This window comes from Oncorhynchus mykiss, chromosome 17, assembly GCF_013265735.2.
Source record: "Oncorhynchus mykiss isolate Arlee chromosome 17, USDA_OmykA_1.1, whole genome shotgun sequence".
NCBI lineage: Eukaryota > Metazoa > Chordata > Actinopteri > Salmoniformes > Salmonidae > Oncorhynchus > Oncorhynchus mykiss.
Window position 1 is genome coordinate 88,451,951 of NC_048581.1, and position 15,239 is coordinate 88,467,189.

At 42.4% G+C, this 15,239-nt stretch overlaps 1 protein-coding gene across 1 annotated transcript in view; it reads right to left on the minus strand.

The window, feature by feature from the left end:
• Positions 1-15,239, minus strand: part of LOC110494809 (glutamate receptor-interacting protein 2-like) — a 163,126-nt gene that overhangs the window by 14,705 nt on the left and 133,182 nt on the right. Inside the window, exons 19-20 of the mRNA XM_036948442.1 lie at positions 13,698-13,886; positions 12,623-12,779 (exon numbers count right to left, since the gene is read on the minus strand). Coding sequence (XP_036804337.1) covers positions 12,623-12,779; positions 13,698-13,886 — 346 coding nt within the window. The remainder of the gene's footprint in view (positions 1-12,622; positions 12,780-13,697; positions 13,887-15,239) is intronic.

Consider the following 15,239-nt stretch of genomic DNA (forward strand, 5'->3'; position numbering starts at 1 on the left):
CTACTCCTCGGCCAGAGCGTCCAGTGTGCTCTCTGAACGCTCGGATGAACCCTACTCCTCGGCAAGAGCATCCAGTGTGCGCTCTGAACGCTCAGAGAGCAAAACGCTCTGAATTTGACAAATGCCCAGAGGGCACTCTGAATGCACTCTGGCACTCCAGATTGAATTTCGAACACACCCCAAGTTAGCGGATAAGTGGATTGATGCAGGTTATTACAAGAAGCCATGCTGTGGCTGTCCTGTCAGTTTGATTCAAGACGGCAGGACTGAAACATGTTGGAGGATAAGGAAGCAATACGTTCAAGAGCTCCTCCTGGTTCTCCTCCTGGTTCTCCTCCTGGTTCTCCTCCTGGTTCTCCTCCTGGTTCTCCTCCTGGTTCTCCTTCTGGTTTTCCTCCTGGTTCTACAATAATATTATTATTAGTATTTCATACTCAGTGGCCTTGTGGTTAGAGTGTCCTCCCCGAGACTTACCATTAGCTCATCATTACCATTAGCTCATCACTACAATTAGCTCATTATTACCATTAGCTCATCATTACCATGAGCTCATCACTACCATTAGCTCATCGTTACCATTAGCTCATCTCTACCATTAGCTCATCACTACAATTAGCTCATTATTACCATTAGCTCATCATTACCATTAGCTCATCACTACCATTAGCTCATCGTTACCATTAGCTCATCACTACAATTAGCTCATTATTACCATTAGCTCATCACTACCATTAGCTCATCACTACCATTAGCTCATTGTTACCATTAGCTGATCATGACCATTAGCTCATCACTACCATTAGCTCATCATTACCATTAGCTCATCACTACCATCAGCTCATCGTTACCATTAGCTCATCACTACCATTAGCTCATCACTACCATTAGCTCATCGTTACCATTAGCTCATCATTACCATTAGCTCATTGTTACCATTAGCTCATCACTACCATTAGCTCATCGTTACCATTTGCTCATCGTTACCATTAGCTCATCACTACCATTAGCTCATCGTTACCATTAGTTCACTACAATTAGCTCATCGTTACTATTAGCTCATCATTACTATTTGCTCATCGTTACCATTAGCTCCTCGTTGCCATTAGCTCACTACCATTAGCTCATCATTACCATTAGCTCATCACTGCAACTAGCTCATCGTTACCATTAGCTCATCACTACCATTAGCTCATTGTTACCATTAGCTCATCATTACCATTAGCTCATCACTACCATTAGCTCATCACTACCATTAGCTCATCGTTACCATTAGCTCATCATTACCATTAGCTCATTGTTACCATTAGCTCATCACTACCATTAGCTCATCGTTACCATTAGCTCATCGTTACCATTAGCTCATCACTACAATTAGCTCATTGTTACCATTAGCTCATCATTACCATTAGCTCATCACTACAGTTAGCTCATCATTACCATTAGCTCATCATTACCATTAGCTCATCACTACAGTTAGCTCATCGTTACCATTAGCTCATCGTTACCATTAGCTCATCGTTACCATTAGCTCATCATTACCATTAGCTCATCGTTACCATTAGCTCATCATTACCATTAGCTCATCGTTACCATTAGCTCATCGTTACCATTAGCTCATCGTTACCATTAGCTCATCATTACCATTAGCTCATCATTACCATTAGCTCATCGTTACCATTATCTCATCGTTACCATTAGCTCATCACTACCATTAGCTCATCACTACCATTAGCTCATCGTTACCATTAGCTCATCGTTACCATTAGCTCATCGTTACCATTAGCTCATCACTACCATTAGCTCATCGTTACCATTAGCCCATCGTTACCATTAGCTCATCGTTACCATTAGCTCATCGCTACCATTAGCTCATCGTTACCATTAGCGTCCATGTACCAGCTAACATAGCAGCCGTCGTTAATATTAGTTGAACGTTGTTGGTACTGACAAGAGAAAGTACATTGAGGCATGAATGGAGGAAAAGGGAACACACTGATGAATACGGAACAAAATGTGTGGGATGACTAAAGTGAATCTGTGACACGAGGGTTATATAATTCAACAACATGTTATATAACACTGACTGAATCACAGGCATCATGTGTGACAGTTGAAGAGTGCTCCCTGGCAGTCACAGGTCCAGGCAGAACCACAGCAGGCTGCTGAGGGGAGGACGGCTCACAGTAATGACTGGAACGGAGTCAGTGGAACGGCATCAAACACATGGAAACCAGGTGTTTGATGTGTTCCTTACCATTCCATTTACTCCGTTCCAGACATTATTAAGGTGCCGCCTGTGGTGGAAACATTAGCCATACTCTGGTAAACCTATAGTCTATGTTAATGCCGATTTTGACATATTTGTATAAAAGACAGAACATACAGAGCTCCGTATACGTTTGTGTAAATATATTAAATATGAATGTATTGGATGACATATTAGGTAGGCACCTTTATGATTTATCTTAACCTGATTGAGATAAATTCCTTTGTTCTTATTAATGTAGTTTTTAGCTCCCCCTCTTGCTCATTCATTGTACTGTGGTAAGTGTGTTAGTGATAGGATAGGATAAAAGGCAGGAAGTTGGGCCTTCGAGGGAAGAGGGGAGTCCTAGCTAGACACGGGAGCGGTATAATCTTGACACTACAGACATACAGTACAGTATATATGTCAAGTAATCTATGATCTAAGTTGATTAGAGAATCATTTTTTGTTTGATATAAGAAGAATAAACCTTTTTGTTGAAACCATCTCCCTGGATCTTATTGAATGTTTTTGGCTGTTTAGGAACTTCGAATGTGGACATTATGCGTCCCAAACAATCCCGTTTTAGGTTTGGGCAGTGGCTATGGTCAGTTGGTAAGGAAGCCACTACTACATTTTATGTAGCACTGTATCACGAGGGACAGTTGATGCATGAAATAAGAGCAGTTATTAAACAGTGCTAGCTGGTAGTTAAAGGTCCAGGTACTGGAGAAGCAGGGTAGTATAGGTTGAAATAGGCTTGTCAAGATTCCCAGAATCAAAAGGGGAAAAAGCAGGAAATCTAGATTTGTCCAATCAGGATTTTTTTTTAAACTTAAACTTAATTTTGCAACCCTAACCCCTAACCCTTAACCCTAACCCCTAACCCTAACCCTAACCCCTAATCCTAACCCTAACCCCTAATCCTAACCCTAACCCTAATCCTAACCCTAACCCCTAAATATATTTAACATGCTACTTACATACTACTCACATACCACTAACTAACAAACTACTTACTAACATACTACTAACTCACTAACATGCTACTCACATACTACTAACTCACTTACATACTACTAACTAACATGCTACACACATACTACTAACATACTACTTACATACTACTAGCATACCACTAACATGCTACTAACATACCACTAACATACTACTTACATATTACTCACATGCTACTAGCATACCGCTAACATACTACTTACATACTACTAGCATACCACTAACATACCACTAACATACCACTAACATACTACTTACATATTACTCACATGCTACTAGTATACACTAACATACAACTTACACATTACTCACCTGCTACTAACATACCACTAACATACTACTAACATACTACTTACATAATACTAGCATGCCACTAACATGCTACTAACATACCACTAACATACTACTAACATACAACTTAAATACTACTCACATACTACTAACTCACTAACATACCACTAACATGCTACTAACATACTACTTACATACTACTAGCATACCACTAACATGCTACTATCATAACACTAACATACTACTAACATACCACTTACATACTACTCACATACTACTAACTCACTAACATACCACTAACATGCTACTAACATAATACTTACATATTACTAGCATACCACTAACATGCTACTAACATAATACTTACATATTACTAGTATACCACTAACATGCTACTAGCATACCACTATCATGCTACTAACATACGACTCACATACTACTCACACACTACTCACATACTACTCACATTCCTTTAGCATACTACTCCCATACTACAAACTAACATAATATTTACATACTACTAAATAAAACTATTAACATACTACTGACATACATTTAACATGCTACTTACATACTACTCACATACCACTAACTAACAAACTACTAACTAACATACTACTAACTCACTAACATGCTACTCACATACTACTAACTCACTTACATACTACTACCTAAAATACTACTAACTCACTAACATGCTACTCACATACTACTAACTCACTTACATACTACTACCTAAAATACTACTAACTCACTAACATGCTACTCACATACTACTAACATACTACTTACATACTACTAGCATACCACTAACATGCTACTTTCATATTACTCACATGCTACTAGCATACCACTAACATGCTACTAACATACCACTAACATACTACTAACATACTACCTACATACTTCTAGCATACCACTAACATGCTACTAACATTCCACTAACATACTACTTAGAATGCATGCCAACAGATTGCAGACTAAGTAGTACACAAGAGTAGATATGGGGACGGAGCCATAGAGGAAGTGCTAAGGGGAGGCTGACACTCATAAATCACACACTCCACCACTGATTTAGTGGTGATGACATCACAAGCACTCTCTGGGGCACTGCACATAAGGCTAAAAGCAATGAAACTATATCAGGCCGACCCAGGGGTGAAAGAAAGGTGGTACAATCCGATATGGCATCCCAGCAAAATAAATAGTGGGGGTAAAACATGAGCCTATCAAAGTCAATGCAACATGACCAATAAACTAAATCAGGCCGACCCAGGGGTGAAAGTAAGGTGGTATAATCGGGTACGGCTTCCCAGCCAAATAAATAGTGGGGATAAAACATGAGCCTGTCGAAGCTAAGCTTTCCCTAAAGTAAATGTAATTAAATTACCAACATTATGTAGCCCAATTAGCTTACTCCTGTCTATACATACATAAATAACATCAAAATAGGCTAGTACACCAGAAAGAAAGATTTGTTGAATAAAGATGAATTTGTTGAAGCTGTGGATTGTTTTAAATCACGTAGGCTACAGACGGAAGGACCCGCTACTTCGGCGGCCAAATGCCATATAGATGATAGTTGAGTTGCGCTTGTCAGTGAAAAGAAGAGACCCTTGCCAGGCGTATCACAATATTTAATAATACAATTGCGGAAAAACAGTTTGGAAAGCAAATGGCTATTGCTGTAAAAAAAAAATAAAAAAAAAAATCTGTCCAATTAGCCTATCTTATTGGCCTGTCTTATTGGCCTGTCTTATTGGCCTGTCTTATTGGCCTATCTTATTGGCCTTTCTTATTGGCCTATCTTATTGGCCTTTCTTATTGGCCTATCTTATTGGCCTTTCTTATTAGCCTATCTTATTGGCCTGTCTTATTGGCCTATCTTATTGGCCTGTCTTATTGGCCTATCTTATTGGCCTTTCTTATTGGCCTATCTTATTGGCCTTTCTTATGGGCACCAGCGGAGAACATCGGCCATATCCCTGGTGAGTGTACATATTCACTGTCCTTGTCCTTTGGTCTGTACCACTTTTGTTTGTTTTTGGACAATGATTTCCTCCTCCAGGTCAGATGGAGGTCATATGGGATTTGTGTCTCCCCTTTTTGTAGGCCGATTTTATATGGATACTACAACATAGATTATATATGGATACTACAACATAGATTATATATGGATACTACAACATAGATTTTATATGGATACTACAACATAGATTTTATATGGATACTACAACAGATTTTATATGGATACTACAACATAGATTTTATATAGATACTACAACAGATTATATATGGATACTACAACAGATTTTATATGGATACTACAACATAGATTTTATATGGATACTACAACATAGATTTTATTGATCTGTTTGTCAGTGTCAGCAGAGTAGGCTGTCCTGTAAATTTCCTAGTATTAAAAAAAGATTCCGCCAATGTCTCCATTCATATTAAAGGGAAGTAGAATTGCATGAAATGTGTTTATAAAAGGCCAACAAGAAATGTAGGCTGATAGAGTTAGGCCTAGGCTACGGGCCTATGTTAGCGGTGAGCGGGTCAGCTGTTTGTTTCTCCAGCGGGTCAGCTATTTGTTCACCCGTACCCGACCACAATTGCTACTAATCCATCCGGGAAAGCATTTCTGTGCAAAATGTCCAAATAACATCAGTTTGACTGGTTGTAAGGAAAAAAAAGATTTCAGATTGGCTACGATGCATATTTTATGTGATTGAAATACTATCAGCTTTTATAATGAAGACAGAACCTCTACAGATGGTATCTAATTGAGCATTGCATTCTCTCAAGATGCAGAAATAAATCATATTTTGGCACTCCTGTTACCAAGTCCAAATTCTGTCTACATTTAGGTGTATCATTTTACTGCAAGAAACGCTTAATTTTGCAGGAGTTGATATTAAGGCTATGTGAAAAGGTTATAGACCTACAGTCATCGTCCAGACTTCAGTTTCCATTTAACCCATCTAAACAGTAGCCGACAGTTCCCTTGACGTGCCATAGGTCTATTTTGAAGTCTGGTCTTGTGACTGTGGAATTTGTATAGCAGCGCCTCACAATCATCACCACACACAACATAGTTCCTGTCATCCTGTTTGACCACTTCACCAAATATTTTCAATTCTCCTTCCGCAGCTTTTGTCTTATTGAGTTAAACTCCGACAATGTACTTTTTTGCCTCCGTGGACTGATGTAAAAAAAAATGTGCCAGTTCCCCAAAAAATAAGTCGATTGTAGCTGTGTAGGCTATTTGGTGCGCGTGTGCAGTTAAGCCCTGAAGTTTAGGTTCATGCACTAAAACCCGACTAAGATAGCCTAAAATAATGAAAGAAAAACCTCAACGTAGCCTATAGATATAAATTGCACAAGAATGATACATTTATTGGATTTGTTTTTTAGGGTATTCTCTTTATTCAACCCGTCGCAACACAATATTTAAAGACCTTTAAACTCGTCCGCCGTGCGGATATAACCATGGGGACTACGTGTTACGAGTCAACCCCTGCATCACTACTCTACACCACACTGAACAGTCTTGTTTTGCGAACAGTGATTGAGTTAGGCCTAGACAATAACTATTCAATCTACTCACAGTATGAATAGTAGGCTATCTTACATTACAAGTCTGTAAAATGCGAGTTTGCATGTGATTTCTCCCTGAAGGTGAGTGACAGACATCTTTGTTGAAGCCTCCATCGCTCAGTGATCATTGGAGGATGATGACATTCTATTTAACGTAACATGGGATGGCAGTTACAGTTCCTGACTCATGAATCACTCAAGATGTTTAGTGATGATGTCATCACAAGCGGCTCTGAGCTCACACAGCTAGAGGCAAAAAAACAGACATGCCCTTTTGTGGCTCTGTGAACCCTTTGCTGTGTGAACCCATTGCTGTGTGAACCCATTGCTGTGTGAACCCCTTGCTGTGTGAACCCATTGCTGTGTGAACCCATTGCTGTGTGAACCCCTTTGCTGTGTGAACCCATTGCTGTGTGAACCCCTTGCTGTGTGAACCCCTTGCTGTGTGAACCCATTGCTGTGTGAACCCATTGCTGTGTGAACCCATTGCTGTGTGAACCCCTTGCTGTGTGAACCCATTGCTGTGTGAACCCCTTGCTGTGTGAACCCATTGCTGTGTGAACCCATTGCTGTGTGAACCCATTGCTGTGTGAACCCATTGCTGTGTGAACCCATTGCTGTGTGAACCCATTGCTGTGTGAACCCCTTTGCTGTGTGAACCCATTGCTGTGTGAACCCCTTGCTGTGTGAACCCCTTGCTGTGTGAACCCATTGCTGTGTGAACCCATTGCTGTGTGAACCCATTGCTGTGTGAACCCCTTGCTGTGTGAACCCATTGCTGTGTGAACCCCTTGCTGTGTGAACCCATTGCTGTGTGAACCCATTGCTGTGTGAACCCATTGCTGTGTGAACCCATTGCTGTGTGAACCCTTTGCTGTGTGAACCCTTTGCTGTGTGAACCCATTGCTGTGTGAACCCATTGCTGTGTGAACCCATTGCTGTGTGAACCCATTGCTGTGTGAACCCTTTGCTGTGTGAACCCTTTGCTGTGTGAACCCATTGCTGTGTGAACCCATTGCTGTGTGAACCCATTGCTGTGTGAACCCATTGCTGTGTGAACCAATTGCTGTGTGAACCCATTGCTGTGTGAACCCCTTGCTGTGTGAACCCCTTGCTGTGTGAACCCATTGCTGTGTGAACCCATTGCTGTGTGAACCCATTGCTGTGTGAACCCCTTGCTGTGTGAACCCCTTGCTGTGTGAACCCATTGCTGTGTGAACCCCTTGCTGTGTGAACCCATTGCTGTGTGAACCCATTGCTGTGTGAACCCATTGCTGTGTGAACCCCTTGCTGTGTGAACCCATTGCTGTGTGAACCCCTTGCTGTGTGAACCCCTTGCTGTGTGAACCCATTGCTGTGTGAACCCATTGCTGTGTGAACCCATTGCTGTGTGAACCCATTGCTGTGTGAACCCATTGCTGTGTGAACCCATTGCTGTGTGAACCCATTGCTGTGTGAACCCTTTGCTGTGTGAACCCCTTGCTGTGTGAACCCATTGCTGTGTGAACCCATTGCTGTGTGAACCCATTGCTGTGTGAACCCATTGCTGTGTGAACCCCTTTGCTGTGTGAACCCATTGCTGTGTGAACCCATTGCTGTGTGAACCCCTTTGCTGTGTGAACCCATTGCTGTGTGAACCCCTTGCTGTGTGAACCCATTGCTGTGTGAACCCATTGCTGTGTGAACCCCTTGCTGTGTGAACCCCTTGCTGTGTGAACCCATTGCTGTGTGAACCCATTGCTGTGTGAACCCATTGCTGTGTGAACCCATTGCTGTGTGAACCCCTTGCTGTGTGAACCCATTGCTGTGTGAACCCATTGCTGTGTGAACCCCTTGCTGTGTGAACCCATTGCTGTGTGAACCCATTGCTGTGTGAACCCATTGCTGTGTGAACCCCTTGCTGTGTGAACCCATTGCTGTGTGAACCCATTGCTGTGTGAACCCATTGCTGTGTGAACCCCTTGCTGTGTGAACCCATTGCTGTGTGAACCCATTGCTGTGTGAACCCCTTGCTGTGTGAACCCCTTTGCTGTGTGAACCCCTTGCTGTGTGAACCCATTGCTGTGTGAACCCCTTGCTGTGTGAACCCATTGCTGTGTGAACCCCTTGCTGTGTGAACCCATTGCTGTGTGAACCCCTTGCTGTGTGAACCCATTGCTGTGTGAACCCATTGCTGTGTGAACCCATTGCTGTGTGAACCCATTGCTGTGTGAACCCATTGCTGTGTGAAAAGAAAAGCTGCACACTATCAGAAACAATAGTTCTACATTTCATAAATACCACCATTTCGACAGCAAGCTGCCTTCGTTAGAGTTTAAAAGCTGTGAACCCAGCTGTGCTGTCACGAGGGTTGCACAGCACAAACCCCTGTCTATAAATTATAAAAAATAATAGTTCAGTTGTTGCAACCTGCAAAGTTTCGGTATGATCATGAGGTTCCCATTGTAGCAACCTACAAAGACCGGATACTGTTATGGTGCCTGTCATTGTTCTAACTGTTCAAGTACCTGTCATTGTTCTAACTGTTCAAGTACCTGCCATTGTTCTAACTGTTCAAGTACCTGTCATTGTTCTAACTGTTCAAGTACCTGTCATTGTTCTAACTGTTCAAGTACCTGCCATTGTTGTAACTGTTCAAGTACCTGCCTTTGTTGTAACTGTTCAAGTACCTGTCATTGTTGTAACTGTTCAAGTACCTGTCATTGTTCTAACTGTTCAAGTACCTGCCATTGTTGTAACTGTTCAAGTACCTGCCATTGTTGTAACTGTTCAAGTACCTGCCTTTGTTGTAACTGTTCAAGTACCTGTCATTGTTGTAACTGTTCAAGTACCTGTCATTGTTCTAACTGTTCAAGTACCTGCCATTGTTGTAACTGTTCAAGTACCTGCCATTGTTGTAACTGTTCAAGTACCTGCCATTGTTAACTGTTCAAGTACCTGCCATTGTTGTAACTGTTCAAGTACCTGCCATTGTTGTAACTATTCAAGTACCTGCCATTGTTCTAACTGTTCAAGTACCTGTCATTGTTCTAACTGTTCAAGTACCTGCCATTGTTCTAACTGTTCAAGTACCTGCCATTCTTCTAACTGTTCAAGTACCTGTCATTGTTCTAACTGTTCAAGTACCTGGAATTGTTCTAACTGTTCAAGTACCTGTCATTGTTCTAACTGTTCAAGTACCTGTCATTGTTGTAACTGTTCAATTACCTGTCATTGTTGTAGCTGTTCAAGTACCTGCCATTGTTGTAACTGTTCAAGTACCTGCCATTGTTGTAACTGTTCAAGTACCTGCCATTGTTCTAACTGTTCAAGTACCTGCCATTGTTGTAACTGTTCAAGTACCTGCCTTTGTTGTAACTGTTCAAGTACCTGTCATTGTTGTAACTGTTCAAGTACCTGTCATTGTTCTAACTGTTCAAGTACCTGCCATTGTTGTAACTGTTCAAGTACCTGCCATTGTTGTAACTGTTCAAGTACCTGCCATTGTTAACTGTTCAAGTACCTGCCATTGTTGTAACTGTTCAAGTACCTGACATTGTTGTAACTATTCAAGTACCTGCCATTGTTCTAACTGTTCAAGTACCTGCCATTGTTGTAACTGTTCAAGTACCTGCCATTGTTGTAACTGTTCAAGTACCTGCCATTGTTCTAACTATTCAAGTACCTGCCATTGTTCTAACTGTTCAAGTACCTGCCATTGTTGTAACTGTTCAAGTACCTGCCATTGTTCTAACTGTTCAAGTACCTGTCATTGTTATAACTGTTCTAGTACCTGCCATTGTTGTAACTGTTCAAGTACCTGCCATTGTTCTAACTGTTCAAGTACCTGTCATTGTTATAACTGTTCAAGTACCTGCCATTGTTATAACTGTTCAAGTACCTGTCATTGTTATAACTGTTCTAGTACCTGCCATTGTTGTAACTGTTCAAGTACCTGCCATTGTTCTAACTGTTCAAGTACCTGTCATTGTTATAACTGTTCTAGTACCTGCCATTGTTACAACCTGCAAAACTTCCGGCAATTTTACTAGAATTCCGAGGTTTTCTAGAAATCCCGGTTGGCATATTCCAGATTTATTTCCAGATTTTCCTCCTGATTCCAGCATTCTTCTAACCAGGATGTCTGGAAAACCTGGGAATGTTCGGGGGAAACGCACAGAGGATTTTTTTGCAACCGTAGTAGCAACCTGTAAAGCCCTCTCTCTTCTATGTGGCCTCTCTCCTCAGTGAGTGTTACTCTGAAGGCTTATATGAGACGTACAGCACATAGCACCTACAGGTCCTGCACCCTCTACAGTGTTCACAGTGAGACAGTATACAAGGAGGGGTGAGACGTTTGGCATGAGGCTCCTAAAATGTACACCGTGCAGGTGGTCTCCACAGTGAGACAGTATACAAGGAGGGGTGAGACGTTTGGCATGAGGTCTCCACAGTGAGACAGTATACAAGGAGGGGTGAGACGTTTGGCATGAGGTCTCAACAGTGAGACAGTATACAAAGAGGGGTGAGACGTTTGGCATGAGGTCTCCACAGTGAGACAGTATACAAGGAGGGGTGAGACGTTTGGCATGAGGCTTGAGGGGTGTCCAAAAATGTACACCGTGCAGGTGGTCTCCAGAAGTGAGACAGTATACAAGGAGGGGTGAGACGTTTGGCATGAGGTCTCCACAGTGAGAGAGTATACAAGGAGGGGTGAGATGTTTGGCATGAGGTCTCCACAGTGAGACAGTATACAAGGAGGGGTGAGACGTTTGGCATGAGGTCTCCACAGTGAGACAGTATACAAGGAGGGGTGAGACGTTTGGCATGAGGCTTGAGGGGTGTCCAAAAATTTACACCGTGCAGGTGGTCTCCAGAAGTGAGACAGTATACAAGGAGGGGTGAGACGTTTGGCATGAGGTCTCCACAGTGAGAGAGTATACAAGGAGGGGTGAGATGTTTGGCATGAGGTCTCCACAGTGAGACAGTATACAAGGAGGGGTGAGACGTTTGGCATGAGGTCTCCACAGTGAGACAGTATACAACGAGGGGTGCGATGTTTTGCATGAGGTCTCGACAGTTAGACAGTATACAAGGAGGGGTGAGATGTTTGGCATGAGGTCTCCACAGTGAGACAGTATACAAGGAGGGGTGAGACGTTTGGCATGAGGTCTCCACAGTGAGACAGTATACAAGGAGGGGTGAGATGTTTGGCATGAGGTCTCCACAGTGAGACAGTATACAAGGAGGGGTGAGATGTTTGGCATGAGGTCTCCACAGTGAGACAGTATACAAGGAGGGGTGAGACGTTTGGCATGAGGTCTCCACAGTGAGACAGTATACAAGGAGGGGTGAGATGTTTTGCATGAGGTCTCCACAGTGAGACAGTATACAAGGAGGGGTGAGATGTTTGGCATGAGGTCTCCACAATGAGACAGTATACAAAGAGGGGTGAGATGTTTGGCATGAGGTCTCCACAGTGAGTCTTACCCTGACGGTTTGTCCCAGTCGTCTTCACTGAAGCCCCCGTCACTGAAAGGGTAGTTGTTACTACGGCGGCCCGGGGGTGGGGGGCTGGTCCTCTGCCTGGCACTCCTCCACTCATGGGGGTGCAGGGCGATGCCTGCTGCCTGGGGGTTGTAGGGACCTGCGGAAGGGGTGTTGGTGGAGGTGAGGGTGGGAAGTGAGGGAGAAAGGGGGTTAGGTAGAATAAAAAGGTAGAATAAAAATGATCATTTCGAGTGACACGTCCATTACAATCACTTGTGTACAAACCTATTGGGCTGGAAGAACCATGACAAAGTGTTGGATAAGGACACATAAACTATATCACCATAGATATATCAACTATAGAACCATAGACATATCAACTATAGAACCATAGATTACATGAACTAAATAACCATAGATTACATGAACTAAAGAACAATAGATTACATCAACTATAGAACCATAGATTATATCAACTATAGAACCATAGATTATATCAACTATAGAACCATAGATTATATCAACTATAGAACCATAGATTATATCAACTATAGAACCATAGACATATCAACTATAACACCATAGACATATCAACTATAGAACCATAGATTATATCAACTATAGAACCATAGATTATATCAACTATAGAACCATAGATTATATCAACTATAGAACCATAGATTATATCAACTATAGAACCATAGATTATATCAACGATAGAACCATAGATTATATCAACGATAGAACCATAGATTATATCAACTATAGAACCAAAGATTATATCAACTATAGAACCATAGACAATATCAACTATAGAACCATAGACAATATCAACTATAGAACCATAGATATATCAATTATAGAACCATAGATTATATCAACTATAGAACCATAGATTATATCAACTATAACAACATGGAGTCTATGCTGCTCTGTGGTGTCAAACCTTGGATGTCTTAGCCAGCATCGATGCAGGAGACGTCCCAGGACATGGTGATACACCAAGCATAGACCTATCATTAACTCTAACCACAACCCTAACCCTGGTCCCACCATGTCTACCACTAGTCTTTACCTTGGCTTCCGTAGCCCGCGTCGATGCCGGATCCGTCCCAGGACTCCATGGTAGAGTCCACACTGGGTATGGTGGTGGAGTAGATCTCTGACAGCTTGTTGGTCTTCTGAGAGTCTGTCATGTCCGACACGTCCTCCGTGTCACTCAAATCATTCTCCATCTCTCCATCCTTCTTCTTCTCGTCTGCCACTGGAAGGAGGAAGTAGAGGAGCATCTGTTCAGGGTCTCTGCGTGTTGTCGGGGCACATGGCCTATGTTTAACAGGAGTGTGCTATGTAGGGAATAGGGTGCCATAGGTCTCTGGCCTAAAGTAGTGTACTATGTAGGGAATGGGGTCTAAAGTAGTGCACTATGTAGGGAATAGGGTGCCATATGGCTCTGGTCTAAAAGAGTGTATGATGTAGGGAATAGGGTCTAAAGTTGAGTACTATGTAGGGAATAGGGTGCGATTTGGGACTCTGGTAAGTAGCAAACTATGTTCTCATACAAGACGTCGAAGGGTGGGAGGAAAATATCAAACCTGGGTCAAATATGTATATGTCAAATACACAGTACATTATGTACTCAAATACACAGTACATTATTGATCTCAAATACACAGTACATTATTGATCTCAAATACACAGTACATTATGAGTTTCAAATACACAGTACATTATGAGTTTCAAATACACAGTACATTATGAGTTTCAAATACACAGTACATTATTGATCTCAAATACACAGTACATTATGAGTTTCAAATACACAGTACATTATTGATCTCAAATACACAGTACATTATGAGTTTCAAATACACAGTACATTATGAGTTTCAAATACACAGTACATTATTGATCTCAAATACACAGTACATTATGAGTTTCAAATACACAGTACATTATTGATCTCAAATACACAGTACATTATGAGTTTCAAATACACAGTACATTATTGATCTCAAATACACAGTACATTGATCTCAAATACACAGTACATTATGAATCTAAATACACATTACATTATTGATCTCAAATACGCAGTACCCTGCTCCGCTCGTGGCTCCGCCAACTACAGTGGCGCCTCTGGTGCGGGGATCATCGTTGGGGACTCCGGACCGTAGATCGTCGTCGGGGACTCCGGACCGTAGATCGTCGTCGGGGACTCCGGACCGTAGATCGTCGTCGAGGACTCCGGACCGTACATCGCCTCAGAAGGCTCCGGACTGGGAACCCCTGCTGGTGGCGCCGGACTGGGAACCGCCACTGGAGACTCCGATCCATGGAGGCTTCGGGCCATGGATCATCACTGGAGGCTTCGTGCCATGGATCATCACTGGAGGCTCTGGGCCATGGATCATCACTGGAGGCTTCGGGCCATGGATCATCACTGGAGGCTTCGGGCCATGGATCATCACTGGAGGCTTCGGGCCATGGATCATCACTGGAGGCTTCGTGCCATGGATCATCACTGGAGGCTTTGTGCCATGGATCATCACTGGAGGCTTCGTGCCATGGATCATCACTGGAGGCTTCGTGCCATGGATCATCACTGGAGGCTCCG